At 49.3% G+C, this 11,922-nt stretch overlaps 3 protein-coding genes across 14 annotated transcripts in view; 2 read left to right on the forward strand and 1 right to left on the reverse strand.

Moving 5' to 3' along the window:
• The window catches only part of DHX32 (DEAH-box helicase 32 (putative)), a 63,421-nt gene extending 62,369 nt beyond the window's left edge, over positions 1 to 1,052 (forward strand). Inside the window, exon 13 of the mRNA XM_027855952.1 lies at positions 863 to 1,052. Within this exon, the coding sequence (XP_027711753.1) occupies positions 863 to 1,052 (190 nt within the window). The remainder of the gene's footprint in view (positions 1 to 862) is intronic.
• BCCIP (BRCA2 and CDKN1A interacting protein) lies at positions 109 to 11,154 on the reverse strand. The gene is made up of 7 exons (XM_027855953.1): positions 10,995 to 11,154; positions 9,812 to 9,886; positions 9,482 to 9,562; positions 6,523 to 6,615; positions 5,283 to 5,458; positions 3,530 to 3,698; positions 109 to 1,677 (listed from the first exon to the last, which is right to left on the reverse strand). Exons 1-7 carry the CDS (start codon positions 11,151 to 11,153, stop codon positions 1,507 to 1,509), a joined length of 924 nt encoding a protein of 307 aa, XP_027711754.1. The 5' UTR covers position 11,154; the 3' UTR covers positions 109 to 1,506.
• A 313-nt stretch (positions 11,155 to 11,467) lies between these two features.
• Positions 11,468 to 11,922, forward strand: part of UROS (uroporphyrinogen III synthase) — a 40,192-nt gene continuing 39,737 nt past the window's right edge. For 8 of the 12 annotated variants that reach the window (XM_027855926.1, XM_027855925.1, XM_027855928.1 and 5 more), the window contains exon 1: positions 11,468 to 11,567. The gene's annotated coding sequence lies outside the window, so the exon portion shown is untranslated. Of the gene's footprint in view, positions 11,809 to 11,922 lie in introns of all 12 variants that reach the window. The other 4 variants (XM_027855930.1, XM_027855931.1, XM_027855933.1 and 1 more) reach the window with 1 other exon arrangement.

Genomic DNA, 11,922 nt, shown 5'->3' on the forward strand with positions numbered 1-11,922 from the left:
TATTAATGTGATGCTTTATTAATAATTAATGTAATGTTCAGGATAAAAGCTTATTTTGAACATTTTTGTTCAAAAATAGTCAACTGTAACAACAAAATGCACAAGCAATCTATGAAAATAGAAACATTTTATTGAACATGGCTCCCCCTGCAGGACCTTGGACGTTTCCATGTTGCAACTGCTATATGAAATGACTATTTTTCAAGGTTATCCCCCAAATAGTTTCTGAATTAAGTTACTATCTTGCTAAAGCTGAGCTTCTTTACCTGGGTCTATAAACATGATTTCTTTAAAAAAAAAAATTTTTTTTTTGATAAAAACTTGAGTATCATTGGTTTCTTTTGTAACCGTATATATTTTAATTTATGCATTTTAAAACCTTCCAAGAAGAGTGCCTTAAAAGGTTAAGAACCTCCTCCCACAACCAGACAGCAATAAGGGTCCCTGATGCGGCAGCTTTTAGACACTGCACTGTCATCAGCCACGCCACTGGCTGTTCCCTAAGAAACCTGCAAAGATAAACCGAGGGCGTCTCTTCTCACGGCACATCTACCAGAAATCCTCCAATTTATCCCTGCCAAAGGCCCATTAAGGAAAGGCCTCGTCCTGGTCTTTCCCAGGATGCTCATGAAGGAGCACGCCCATTTCCCCTCAAAGCCTGCTTGAGGCACCTGAGGCCCACCCACTGCTAAGCAGGCAATTGGGCCCAAAAATTGGTCCAGGAATTCTGACTCCAGACCTGTTACACAGAGCTCCGTGGAGGTTTGGTATTTATCACTTACAAAGGATCTCAGAGTTTGAATAAATGATCGGAGCTTCAACTTTCCTTGAAATAACTGCATTTTGTTCTCTGCTCCAACAGATTCATGCAGTTGGCCCCACCGTATTACTTCAGCAATCTGCCTCCTAGTGAAAGTAAGGATATTCTGCAGCAAGTAATCAATCACTTATCACCCATGTCGACAATGAAAAAGGAACAGAAGACAAGCAAAGATAAACTATGTGAAGAGTGCCCTGAAGCTTCTGCTGAAGCAAGATGCGTTATTCAGTGACTTCCAACCTTAATTCTACTCAGTACACACTGAAACGCTATGTGCAATAAACAGCCCAAAGTTAATCATTGTAATGGTTTGTCAACGTGAAAGATGTACAGAGATCGAACAGGAGGCAAGACAAATTGCCCAGCCAAGAAAATTTTGTACAAATAAACATTCTGTACATCATTAAAGCAACCATAATAAACAGTTGCTGCTCAGTTTTTAAAATTCCTAACCCATGTGTTCAGTTTTCTTTTGAAGTAATGAGCTTTTAATGAATGATTCACAAGTCCAAGATACATTTGACCAAAATGAAAAAATCAAAAAACGTATTAAGGCCACGGTGACTGAACCATCCGTTATATATGGCATTACACACACCAGGAGTTGTTTCGAAACCACTACATCTCCAATGAGTTTATCAGAAAGCGTTGTACAAACAAGCCACTCACTGTCTACAGAAAGCAGGTTAGATGGATAGGTACTCCTTCAGCGTCTCCATGACCGCACTCATCTTGCTCGCTGGAATGACCATCACCGTCCGCAGGGGCTTCATGGGCAAGTCATCGAAAGACCACCTGCCTCCCAAAGCCAGGTCACTCTCCTCTTGCACTGAGTAGCTGAATTTGAGAAGCGCTTGCTAAAGTGAAAGAAAGGAACTCAAATTAACACCGACTCCTCCACAGCCAAGAAGGCCTGGGGCCTAGCTTGCAGTGCCCAGGATTCTAAAGGAACCGCAAGCTGCCGACAGAGCCTCATAACGCTCCCACACTGGAGAGACCCAGGAAGGGCCGAGCCGTGTCACCACTCCCCCCCCTACTTAATAGTATTTTATTTTTTCTAGTTACATGTAAAGACAGTTCACAACATTCCCTCTGTAAGATTCTGAGTTCCAAAATTTTTTTTCCTCCCTCTCCGAGACAGCACGTAATCTGATACAGGCCATCATAGTAAACATATCTCCACTTTAGTCATGTTGTAAAAGAATCAGAACAGAAGGGGGAAAACCATGAGAAAGAAAAAAACAGGGAGAGAAAATAGCACGCTTCAATCTGCATTCAGACTCCGCAGTTCTTTCTCTGCATTTTCTATCACGATTCTTTTGAAGTTGTCTTAGGTCACGATGACACTACTTTTTAAATGACCTCATTTCAAACGCAATCTCCTCGGACTCTCGAGCAGTGAGGTTTATTAACAAGACCCAGACTTGGCACCCGGGCTCTGAACTACTGAGTCCTGGCTCTGCTCTAAGCCTTGAGAAGGTCACTGAACCTCACCCTCAGTTTTCCAAACTTGTGAAATGGGTCTAAAAATAGCCCCTAGCCCACAGGATTGTTGTGAGAATCATGAGATCATGTTACTTTTCAACTTACAAATCCTAGCGATTATTACACATTATTTATAATATGTTATTATAACATTACCTCTCTAAAAGTGATAGCAGGTGAGACCCCATTAGAGCCTAACAGTATAGGGAACAAGAGACTTAGAAGATTCAGGAAGACCTTGGTTCAAATTCTGCTCTGAGATATGCCATCTCCAACCCCAAGAAAATCATTTATCCAGGGGCAGCTAGGTGGCACAGTGGATAGAGCACCAGCCCTGGAGTCAGGAGGACCCGAGTTCAAATCTGGCCTCAGACACTTACTAACTGCGTGACCCTGGGCAAGTCACTTATATCCTCTCTCTGTCTCAGTTTCCTCATCTGTAACACGAGGGCATTGGCCTGGAAGGTCTCTTTAAATCTCTTCCAGCTCATTATTTGTGGGCATATTAGCCTCTTGAAATATCTTTACTCAACAGGAAAGGTTGCCACCGCTAAGCTCTCTAGGTCAATGGTGAAAACACAAATCTCCCATTTCTCAAGAGAAGAGGACAAATGAGCCCAAGTTCAGAAGCCTCGCTTTTTTGGGGGACCTTTTCATGGTCCATCCATTTGGACAAGTGACAGATTACGATTCCCCTGGCTAGAAAAGGCTAGGAAAATAGCCCCAGGCTTCAGAAATTCATTCCCTAGTGTGACTTTGGTCAGTGACGTGAAGACTGACGTTAATGGCCCCACCATCAGAAAGGTGAAGGCTCTGGGGTACGGCAGCCCATCTCCAACCAATAAAAGGAATCAAACTCAATCCACCATCAAACAACAACAAAGTCCATTAATAAAAGAATTCTCATTATAAAAGAGTCAGCAAATATCAGAACAGGGACCAGCGCGATGACTCCATTCGTGCAGGGACCTCGCTTCCAGGAGGAAACGCCCACGACGGATGCAGGCTGGACTGTCTGGAAATTCCAAAAAGTGGCAGGGGATGGAGAGGTGAAGTGGCCAGCTGGACTTCTTCAAGGGGCAAGTGTGTCTGGAGCAGAGGCAGGCCAGAGCAGGCGAGTGGCCAGGCTGAGCCTCCTGACCTGTGTGTGGCCTCTCAGGGCACTTCCTTATGCTGCACTTTAAACAGGTCAGAAATAAAAAGGGGTGTGGGACTCAGTCTTACCTCATAGAAAAACTCCTCCTCTGCATTGGCAAACCTCAGCGCTTTGTGTGGCATGTTCCCTTTGTTTCTGGAATTCCTCGAGGCCTCTTGGAACGTCTTACTGATCATGAGGTAATAGGAGCACTTGCCACAAGGCTCATCGGCCTGGCGTGACTCCGCAAGCTCCTTCCTACAGAGGAGGGACACACGGGGGCGTCAAAGCCTGTGACAATGGAAAGAAAACCAGCCCCCCACCCCCTCTCTGCCTGCTGACGTGCCGGACATAGATCAGATCTGCGCCCGTGCAGCCAAGGGAACCACCCAACGTGAGCTCCCCGGAATCAAGGCTGAGCCCACTCTGGCCGGGTGGTTCCAAAAACACTCCCAAATTTAGGAGATTCCCATCTTGGGAGCTGGAGACCCCGGCACCAGACAGTGCACTGCCCTCAAGCAGCTAGGTTTCAATGAATCAAAATAAGTACTGGAAGGGAAAAAGCTGTGGTTGGACGCCATTCTTCTCTTTTCTAAGCAAGAATGCAGTAGGGGAGGAAATAAGCATTGATTAGACACCTAGTAGGTACCAGCACTGTACTAAGGACTTTACAAATGTCATCCCATCTAATCTTCACAATAACCCATTAAGTGCTGTTATTATCCCTGTTTTACAACTGAGGAAAAGTGAGGCGCACAGGGTCACACAACACTTAAGTGTCCACGGCAGGACTGGAACCTGGGTCTGCCTGACTCCAGGCGTAGCGCTCTGTGGCCTACCCTACCTGCTGCCAAGACCTGGCCAAAAGTGCTAGACAAAGACCCCACTCCCCACTTATTCCTGCTGGCATCACGGGTCATATACATTTCCCACTGAAAACGCCTCTCGTCCCCCGGAGCATTTATTGCCACTGAGCTGTAACTCAGAGACCCAACGAGGCAGGAGAGGCCCAGCCACAGCTGACCAGACGAGCTGATGGCCAAAAGGAAGGGGACAACCAGCAAAACTGAGGAGATGAGGACAGACGGAGAGAGGCTCCCCAAAGGGAAATCCTATGCCCGCAAAACAACTGAGAGAAAAAACAAATCAGCAGAGGGGCTGCCTTCTCCTTAGCGACCATCGCTCTGAAAAAACACCTTTCTCCTACCCCAGACTGCCTACAAATACATTTGGAGCTATGCCACAAGACCTCAAACAAGTACTATTTAATTATAGATACCTTTCTGACTTTCAAAGTATATTCTAATACCTTCCATTATCTTAATTATTTTTACCTCTGAAGCCAAAGATGTGGTTTTATTGTTTTCAGATCAAGCACTCCAGAGGATTTTATTATTTATGTTTATGTCTTAGTTTTTAAAAGTTTCATTGCTCTTCTTTATACAACTGAATCCCTGTACTTAGTTGATGTGTGTCAAAATAAAGTTTTTCTATGGAAAAACTCAGCCCTCTTAATGAAACAAATCAAAGATAGCATTTCTGATTTACGTGGGGAGGAGTCATTATCAATTTAATGGAGTAAGAAATAGCAACTGAACCAAAAATTTAAGTCCTTTCAAAGAGCATTCTCTCAAACTTCCTAAGTAGTGAGCTACTCTCCCAGTGAAGGCCAGCCGGTCAGCAGACGAGTCCGACTACCTGCACCCCATCAAGCTGAAACTCAATCCATGGCAGCCTCCCCTCTCTCCCTCTCTGCACCAAGACATTTCTATTTAGATCACATTTCTGAAACCATTTGGGAAAAAAATGAGTGTTCTCAGTCATTTTCAGAAAGTCTCTTACTGGAGCTGCTGGTGCATAGGCAGAGCGATCTGGGGTGGGACGTTAAGGAATCTTTCACTTAACAGGAGGCCCACAGGCTTAGCGGGATCACTGAAGAGTTTACGCAGCTGTTCAACCATATCCTTCTCACAGAGGCTCAGAATCAACTCCTTAATTTGTTCAGCACATTCGGCACCCTGGAAATCAAAAAGAAAGTGTCCCCGACATTACAGACTGGCCGTTTACATGAGAAAACTTGAAAGTCATCTCTAACTCATCACTTTGAGGAGTCTGGGCCAAGTTTCTGCTCGGGGCTCTAAGGGGCATTCTTGAGGGCTCCACTGGGGATTATTTACCTAATTCCCAAGGTAACCACTGCTAGCTATTTACCAACTGTGTGGTGAGTGACAAGAGGCTTCTGAATTATCACTACAGCCAGCCCTACAAAAAGAGACTGAAAAGTGCACACAGCTAAAGAGAGGAACAACCCACATCTATGAGAGAAAGCAGGGAGATGAAACTTCACGAGAAACAGCTCAGGCAATGGAAGAGGTACCAAAAACCCATTTTCTCTGGCCATCCCCCTGCCTGGAACACTCTGCCTGCTTGTTTCCACCTGCTAGCTCCCCAACAAAAATCCCACCTTCTTTCCCAATTATCTCCTCCTCGTTATCCTCTATCTGTTTGCTTTGAACATATGCTTGCATATGTGTGTATATGTGTATGTATGTGTGTATATATATACACACACACATGTGTATGTATGTTCTTCCATTAGACACACACACACACACACGTACATTCTATTAGACTGTGAGCTCCTGGAGGGCAGGTCCCATCTTTTGCCTCTTTCTGTAACCCCAGCACTTCGTACATAGTAGGTGCTTAATAAATGTCTACTGATGAAAAAATACACAATGAAATGTCACCAATAAGCTCACTGGCTTCACGTGGAGAACCCCCAAATCATGAATATCAGCATTCAGCCTGGATCGGGGAGCCCTACGATCAGAGCTCAAGACCAGACACGTAGCCCAGAACAGGCCAATGTTCAACATGGGAAGTCAATCACTTTAAGAAGCATCCTCACTGTACCGTACAAAAAAAAATTCCAATTTCTGCTGAATCCAGGTAATCAAGAACTTTCTTAATGAAAAAGTGTTTTCAGAAGGAATTACAAGAGCAGACACTAGCGGGATCAGCAATAATGCCTAACAGGAAAGGTCCCACACGTCTTCAGACACGACACTGTAGAGCTGACCTTTCTTTCTGTTAAATTCAAGAGGCTGATGAAACCAAAAATCTCCTCCTCTTCATCATCCTCTTCATCACTTTCTTCTGGAACATCTGTTTGCTATTTTAAAATGAGAGGTTATTAGATTTGGGTTCAGAAGAATGAAAACATGAATGGGGCAGTCAGGGTTACTACCGATGTGTCTTTACTTAGACATTTCCCCCGAGTTTTCCAAGTCGTGATTTTAGAGCTGAAAGGGGCCCTGCTCCCAAGAGCAAAGCCCAAAAGGTTCAATGACCTGCTCAGTGTTGCCCAGACCCATCCCCAGGGCTCCTTGACTACAAGTCTGTCTCTTCCATTTCTAAGAGGTTAACAGGCAGAAAATGGGCCGATTCTAATTGGTACTAAAGCTGGCTGACTCCACGTAACCTTTGGCCTACTCATTTACTTTTTGTTATCTGAAATGAAAGGAAGACATCAACCCCCGTGCCGCACTTCATGCAGCGCTGGCCTCGACAGCGTCCAGGGCAAAGAGCTCGGGCGTCTCTGCTCCAACAAAAAGGAAAGATTTGGGGGACAAGCGGCATTTCAATAAAGCAATAGATTCCAATAAACTGTTAGCTCTAGGGCACCAAACAAGCCACAACCTCTCAGTGTCTACAGTTTCCTCACCCACAAGATGAGAGCATGGGGGTAGAGGCCCTTCCAGCTCTGTCTTTGATATGACATTTTGTACACAAAGTAAGTTCTCATTCTGGTGAGCTTCCTTCCTGCCCTGATTCTCGTTATAGTAAAACACTGGGGAGGGATGCAAGGGAGAGAGGGACGAGGCTGACCCTGCTAGGACGGTGTCTGTACACTTCTCAGGGGGCACATAATATCCAGGACACCCTCCTGGTACCCAGCACAAACATGTCACAGAAGCCAGGCTTTGGAAGTAGCCCAGGTGAAAGGTCACCCATACCTAAGTGAGGCTGGAGGCCTTGTAAGTAGAGAGATGGAGAGAGGTGGAGGGGGGAATTAACAAGACCTGGCAACTAACTGGACTCATGGTGGGGGGTGGGGGGAAGGGCGGGTTGAGAAGGATTCCAAAGTCGTGGACCTGGGGCCTGGACTACTGTGGCCTTATGGAAAGAACCAGGAAGATGGGAAGAGGGGTGGCTTTCAGGGGACCCAGCGAGGTGGGGATGCCCCCAAGACACCCAGGTGGAAATGTCCAGCAGGCATATGATATGGAACCAGAACCCCGGAGAAAAGTGAGGGCAGGATATGTATAGGGGACACTGAAACGTGGGACTGTGACATAAGGGAGGGACAACTTTATGGAAGGAGGAAAATAGAAAATAATTTGGGGGAAGAAAACAAGTGAAGAATCTGGCCCTGATGCAGGGCCAGCCGCTAGGAACCATCAACCCCCCCCCCCCAGCTGCTGCCTCCCAAATCTTGTGAAGCTCTGAATTCTGGGAATATTTGCACAGAACGCTTTCACAGAGAGCGATTAACAGAATTGGGAGCGCTCCTGGGCTAGTCCGGGATCTGTCTGGGTTTTGCTGGGAATGGAGCTCAACTTGCCGCTCTAAGAGGCGTGTTAGATGCCACCTTTAACAACCTCTCTCCCTAGCCAGTTTCCCCAGCACTACGGACTTTCCCCTTTCTGCAGAAAAAAGGGCCTGCCGAGTGCGACCGCTCTAGCCCCTTGTCTCCTCCTGAACCACTGGTCCGCATGAGGCCTGCATCCCCGCCCCCACCTCCGTGACCTGCCTCCGGGCCCCAGAGCCCCCTCCGTTCCAACGCTAACAGCTGACGTACAGTTTGCACGACCGCGTCCGAGGAGAGATGAGTGCAGACCTCGGAGTCTGTCTGCAAAGAGCTGCTTCTGCAGCAAGGCCCAGAACGGTTCCCTCCTCGCTTCCTTCCAAGTGGAGCCTTACTTTACCCATGGTCCATACTGCGTTTTCTCGGGGCCCCTGGGACACCCCGGGGTGGCAGGGTTCTTCCCTCTCTCCTCTGATCACCTCTGATGCATTCATGCTTCCTACAGTACAGACACTCCTGTGTCTGCACGGTGCATCTCCTCTGTCTCCTAATTCATGCTGTTTCGTATCATCTTAGGGAAGGGTCAGAGACCCACAGCACTCACTGGGGACCCTCTACCACAACATCCCAGGCGTGGTCCCGGCCACAGCCAATACTCTGGCTCCCCTCCTCGCTCGCCCTGCCCTGGAAGAGCTGGGCTAGATGAGGCCTTCTCCACCACTTCTGCCAGAAAGAGGCTGCAGCAGCCCCCGCCGTGGGCAGGATGGGCCAGGAGCGCCACGGCGGCGTGTCTGTGTCCCTGCCGCTGTTGACCGTTTGGCCATTATTGCAGGATCACATCCTCTTCTCCCCTCCATCCCATTCTTCATTTTCTCTTTCCTGGGTCATCTCCTCCTCTTAGAATACAAAGGCATGAATTTCATGGGGGGCTCAGAACATAGCCAGAAGTACAGTGGGCTAGCTTTGAGAGGGGGAGAGACCAGCATAGACATTGGCTCTGGGCTGAAAGCCAGGAGAGACTGATTTGTGTCCTCAGCGCCTAGCACCATGCCAGTACACAGTGGGTGCTTTATACAAGCCTGCTGGTTGACTGCCCTTAGACAAGTCCCTAGACCTCAGTTTCCTTATCTGTAAAATAAGGAGGTTGACCTAGAAGTCTCTAAGGCCCCTTTCCAGTTCCGCTATCCTATGTACTCCAAGGTCTTATCCAACCCTTAGGTTTTATAAAGGCCTACTCAGTGGTTCTTTTTCTCCAAACAAAAAAAACAAGGCAGAGACAAAGAAGTTTCTTTAACTTGATACTTTTCTTTCTGTGGGGAGGGGGAAGCCCATCACCTTTAGAAACACCCCCCCCACTTGTGACGGTGACGCACCTGGTGACCCTCCCTTTCCTAACACAAAGACAGACTCAGAACATGGAGTCCAGACAGAAGGAAAGACCCTTTCTCACCTTAATGACACTCCCAATGTGGTTCTGCTGAATTAAGAGATTGGTGAGCTCCACAATATTCACAGCAGCCTTCAGGAAGAGCTAAAAAGAGGAAAAAATGTTTAACTGTAACAGACTGTAACAATTAAAACAGGATTCATAAGAACAGGTCTAATTCTAAAATTAGACCAATAAAATAAATTATCATACGTAGCTACTATTCCATAGTCTCGTAAATAAATACTACTCTAAGTATTCTGATTTTAACATTCTGATACAAAATTCAATTAAGAATTTAATTATCATTCGAAGAACCAAGCTTAACCCATTACGGCGTCTGGCCTTTCTTACCTGTTGTAGTAATTTCTTTATTCCATCAAAGTCATTACTTGAGATAGAATGAGCTTCAAATTCAACGTTTACTTCCTATAAACAACACACAGAGGACAGGGTCACACAGCCGCCCTCCCAGCACGGCTCAGCGCTCCTCCCCACTGCGCCTCCGAAGCTGAGGCTCAAGACCCCGATCTCCCTTCCCCCGCACCTCGGCACCTCTTGGTTCTTAGACCCGCTTCATCTGGTGATGAAGAAATAAGGGACAGGGTGACCAAATGGAACCAACTAGTGTCCCGCTACGGGAAAGGCATCCCCCAGTGCTGTCGTCAGGATCTCGCCCCGTCAGCCCTCACTAAGCCCCTGCCAGCTCCCAGTGCAGGCCTCCTGAACAACACGAGGCTGAGCCCGGCGCCGGAGCCCGGACGGTCATTCCCTAGCACTGCTGCTAAGTCCAGATGTCCGGATCTGGCGAGGTCATCTCCCCAACACTGCCCAGAGGGAGGCCGGTCAGACCCACAGGCCACCACCGAGGGCTCCTCCGCCATCTCCCCCAGGAACCGGCCACTGTGCCCATCTCCGTCCTTCTGCTCTGTGCTGGCTGCCGCCACCTGCTACCGCAAACACGCACACACGCGTGTTTTATGCACACACACAAACACACGTGTGTGCACAACACAGGCACATATACAGGCACACACGCACATTTACGTGTCTAGGCAGCACGAGCCCACATGTGCACAGAGACACATGCATTTACACGCAATACATAGATGTGTATGTCCGCATGTCTGCACGCCCGCGCATGCGCACAATGCAAGTGTACATGTGATCGTGTTTACATACACGGGCATAGCATGCACATATGTATACACGTGTGTCTAGGCAGCACACAATCTATGCACGCGCGCGCACACACACACACACGCTGGGGGAAGGCAGGCCCTGGCACCAAGGTAGGACCCCGACCCCTGCATAAGACCTGAGTGACTCGGGCTGGGGCTGGGGGGCAAACAGCAGGCGCTCACTAATGGCCACGGCCAGCGAGGGGGTGGGGTATATAAGCCAAGTCCCTCCCCCAGCCTGTGCCTCAGTTTCCCCACCTGTAAAATTAGGACGAGTCACCCGGCACCGGAAGCGAGGGCTCCGAGGGACAGACCCCTCCCCCGCCCTCACGGGGCTCGTTGGCCCCCTCCCCCACCTGGTTGACGAGTTCGTCTTCTTCGTCTTCTTCGTCCTCTTCGTCGCTGCCGCTGCTGTCGTCGCCGCTCTCGTCGGTGTCCTCCGCCGTCTCCTCGCGCTCCTCCTCGGCCTCCGGGTGCCGGCTGCCCAGGGCGCGCTTCTTGGCCCGGGACGCCATGCTGCCCCGCTCCCACTGCGCCTGCGCACCTGCTTCCGGGTTGGGGCTTCCGGGCCGGCTCATGCGCGTGGGGGGAAAGTTGCTGGAGTAAGGGCGGGGGAGGGCCGAGTCTAGGCCGCTTCGGAGCCGCTGAGGCAGGGAGACCAGCCTCCGAGCCTGGTCTGGTTCGTTGGACGTTAGCTGATTCTGTTGCGCTGCGACGGTGGCCGCTCCGGGCCCGGCTCCCCCCACGTCCCGACAGTGGTTCGCTCCACCAGGGGAGGGGGAACCTTGAACCCGGCAGGAGGAGGGGCCAGCTTTGCGCGTGCGCGTCTGTGCGTATCTGTGCGTGTTGCGTAAGGCCTTCCCGCAGCTCCATGGGTTTACTGGCAGGGAAACTGAGGTCGCTGCTGTACCCCGACTTCATGGTTCCGGGTCAGTGCCCCCGCCCCCTTGGGCTGTCCACGGCCACGAGTGCTTTCACAGGGCTGTACCTTCCATGGATCCCAAGCCCCTCCCCGTCTGACAGAGAAGGAAACTGAGACCCAGAGAGGGGAGGGATTGGCCCTGGGCTGCCTGGGCAGGGAGTTGTCAGAGGCGGAATTCGAACCTGAGCCAGACCGTCCCCGGCCTTTTCTTTGTGCACCCCTGGAACCCTGCCTGAAGGGGCCCCAAGGTATCACCTAGGACCATGGGATCCAGGGTCAATCAGAGGTCACCTAGGACCAGGAGATCCCGGGTCAGTCAGGGGTCACCTAGGACCAGGAGATCCAGGGCCTGTCAGAGGTCA

This window comes from Vombatus ursinus, unplaced genomic scaffold (genome assembly GCF_900497805.2).
Source record: "Vombatus ursinus unplaced genomic scaffold, bare-nosed wombat genome assembly UNPS02011353.1, whole genome shotgun sequence".
Taxonomy (NCBI): domain Eukaryota; kingdom Metazoa; phylum Chordata; class Mammalia; order Diprotodontia; family Vombatidae; genus Vombatus; species Vombatus ursinus.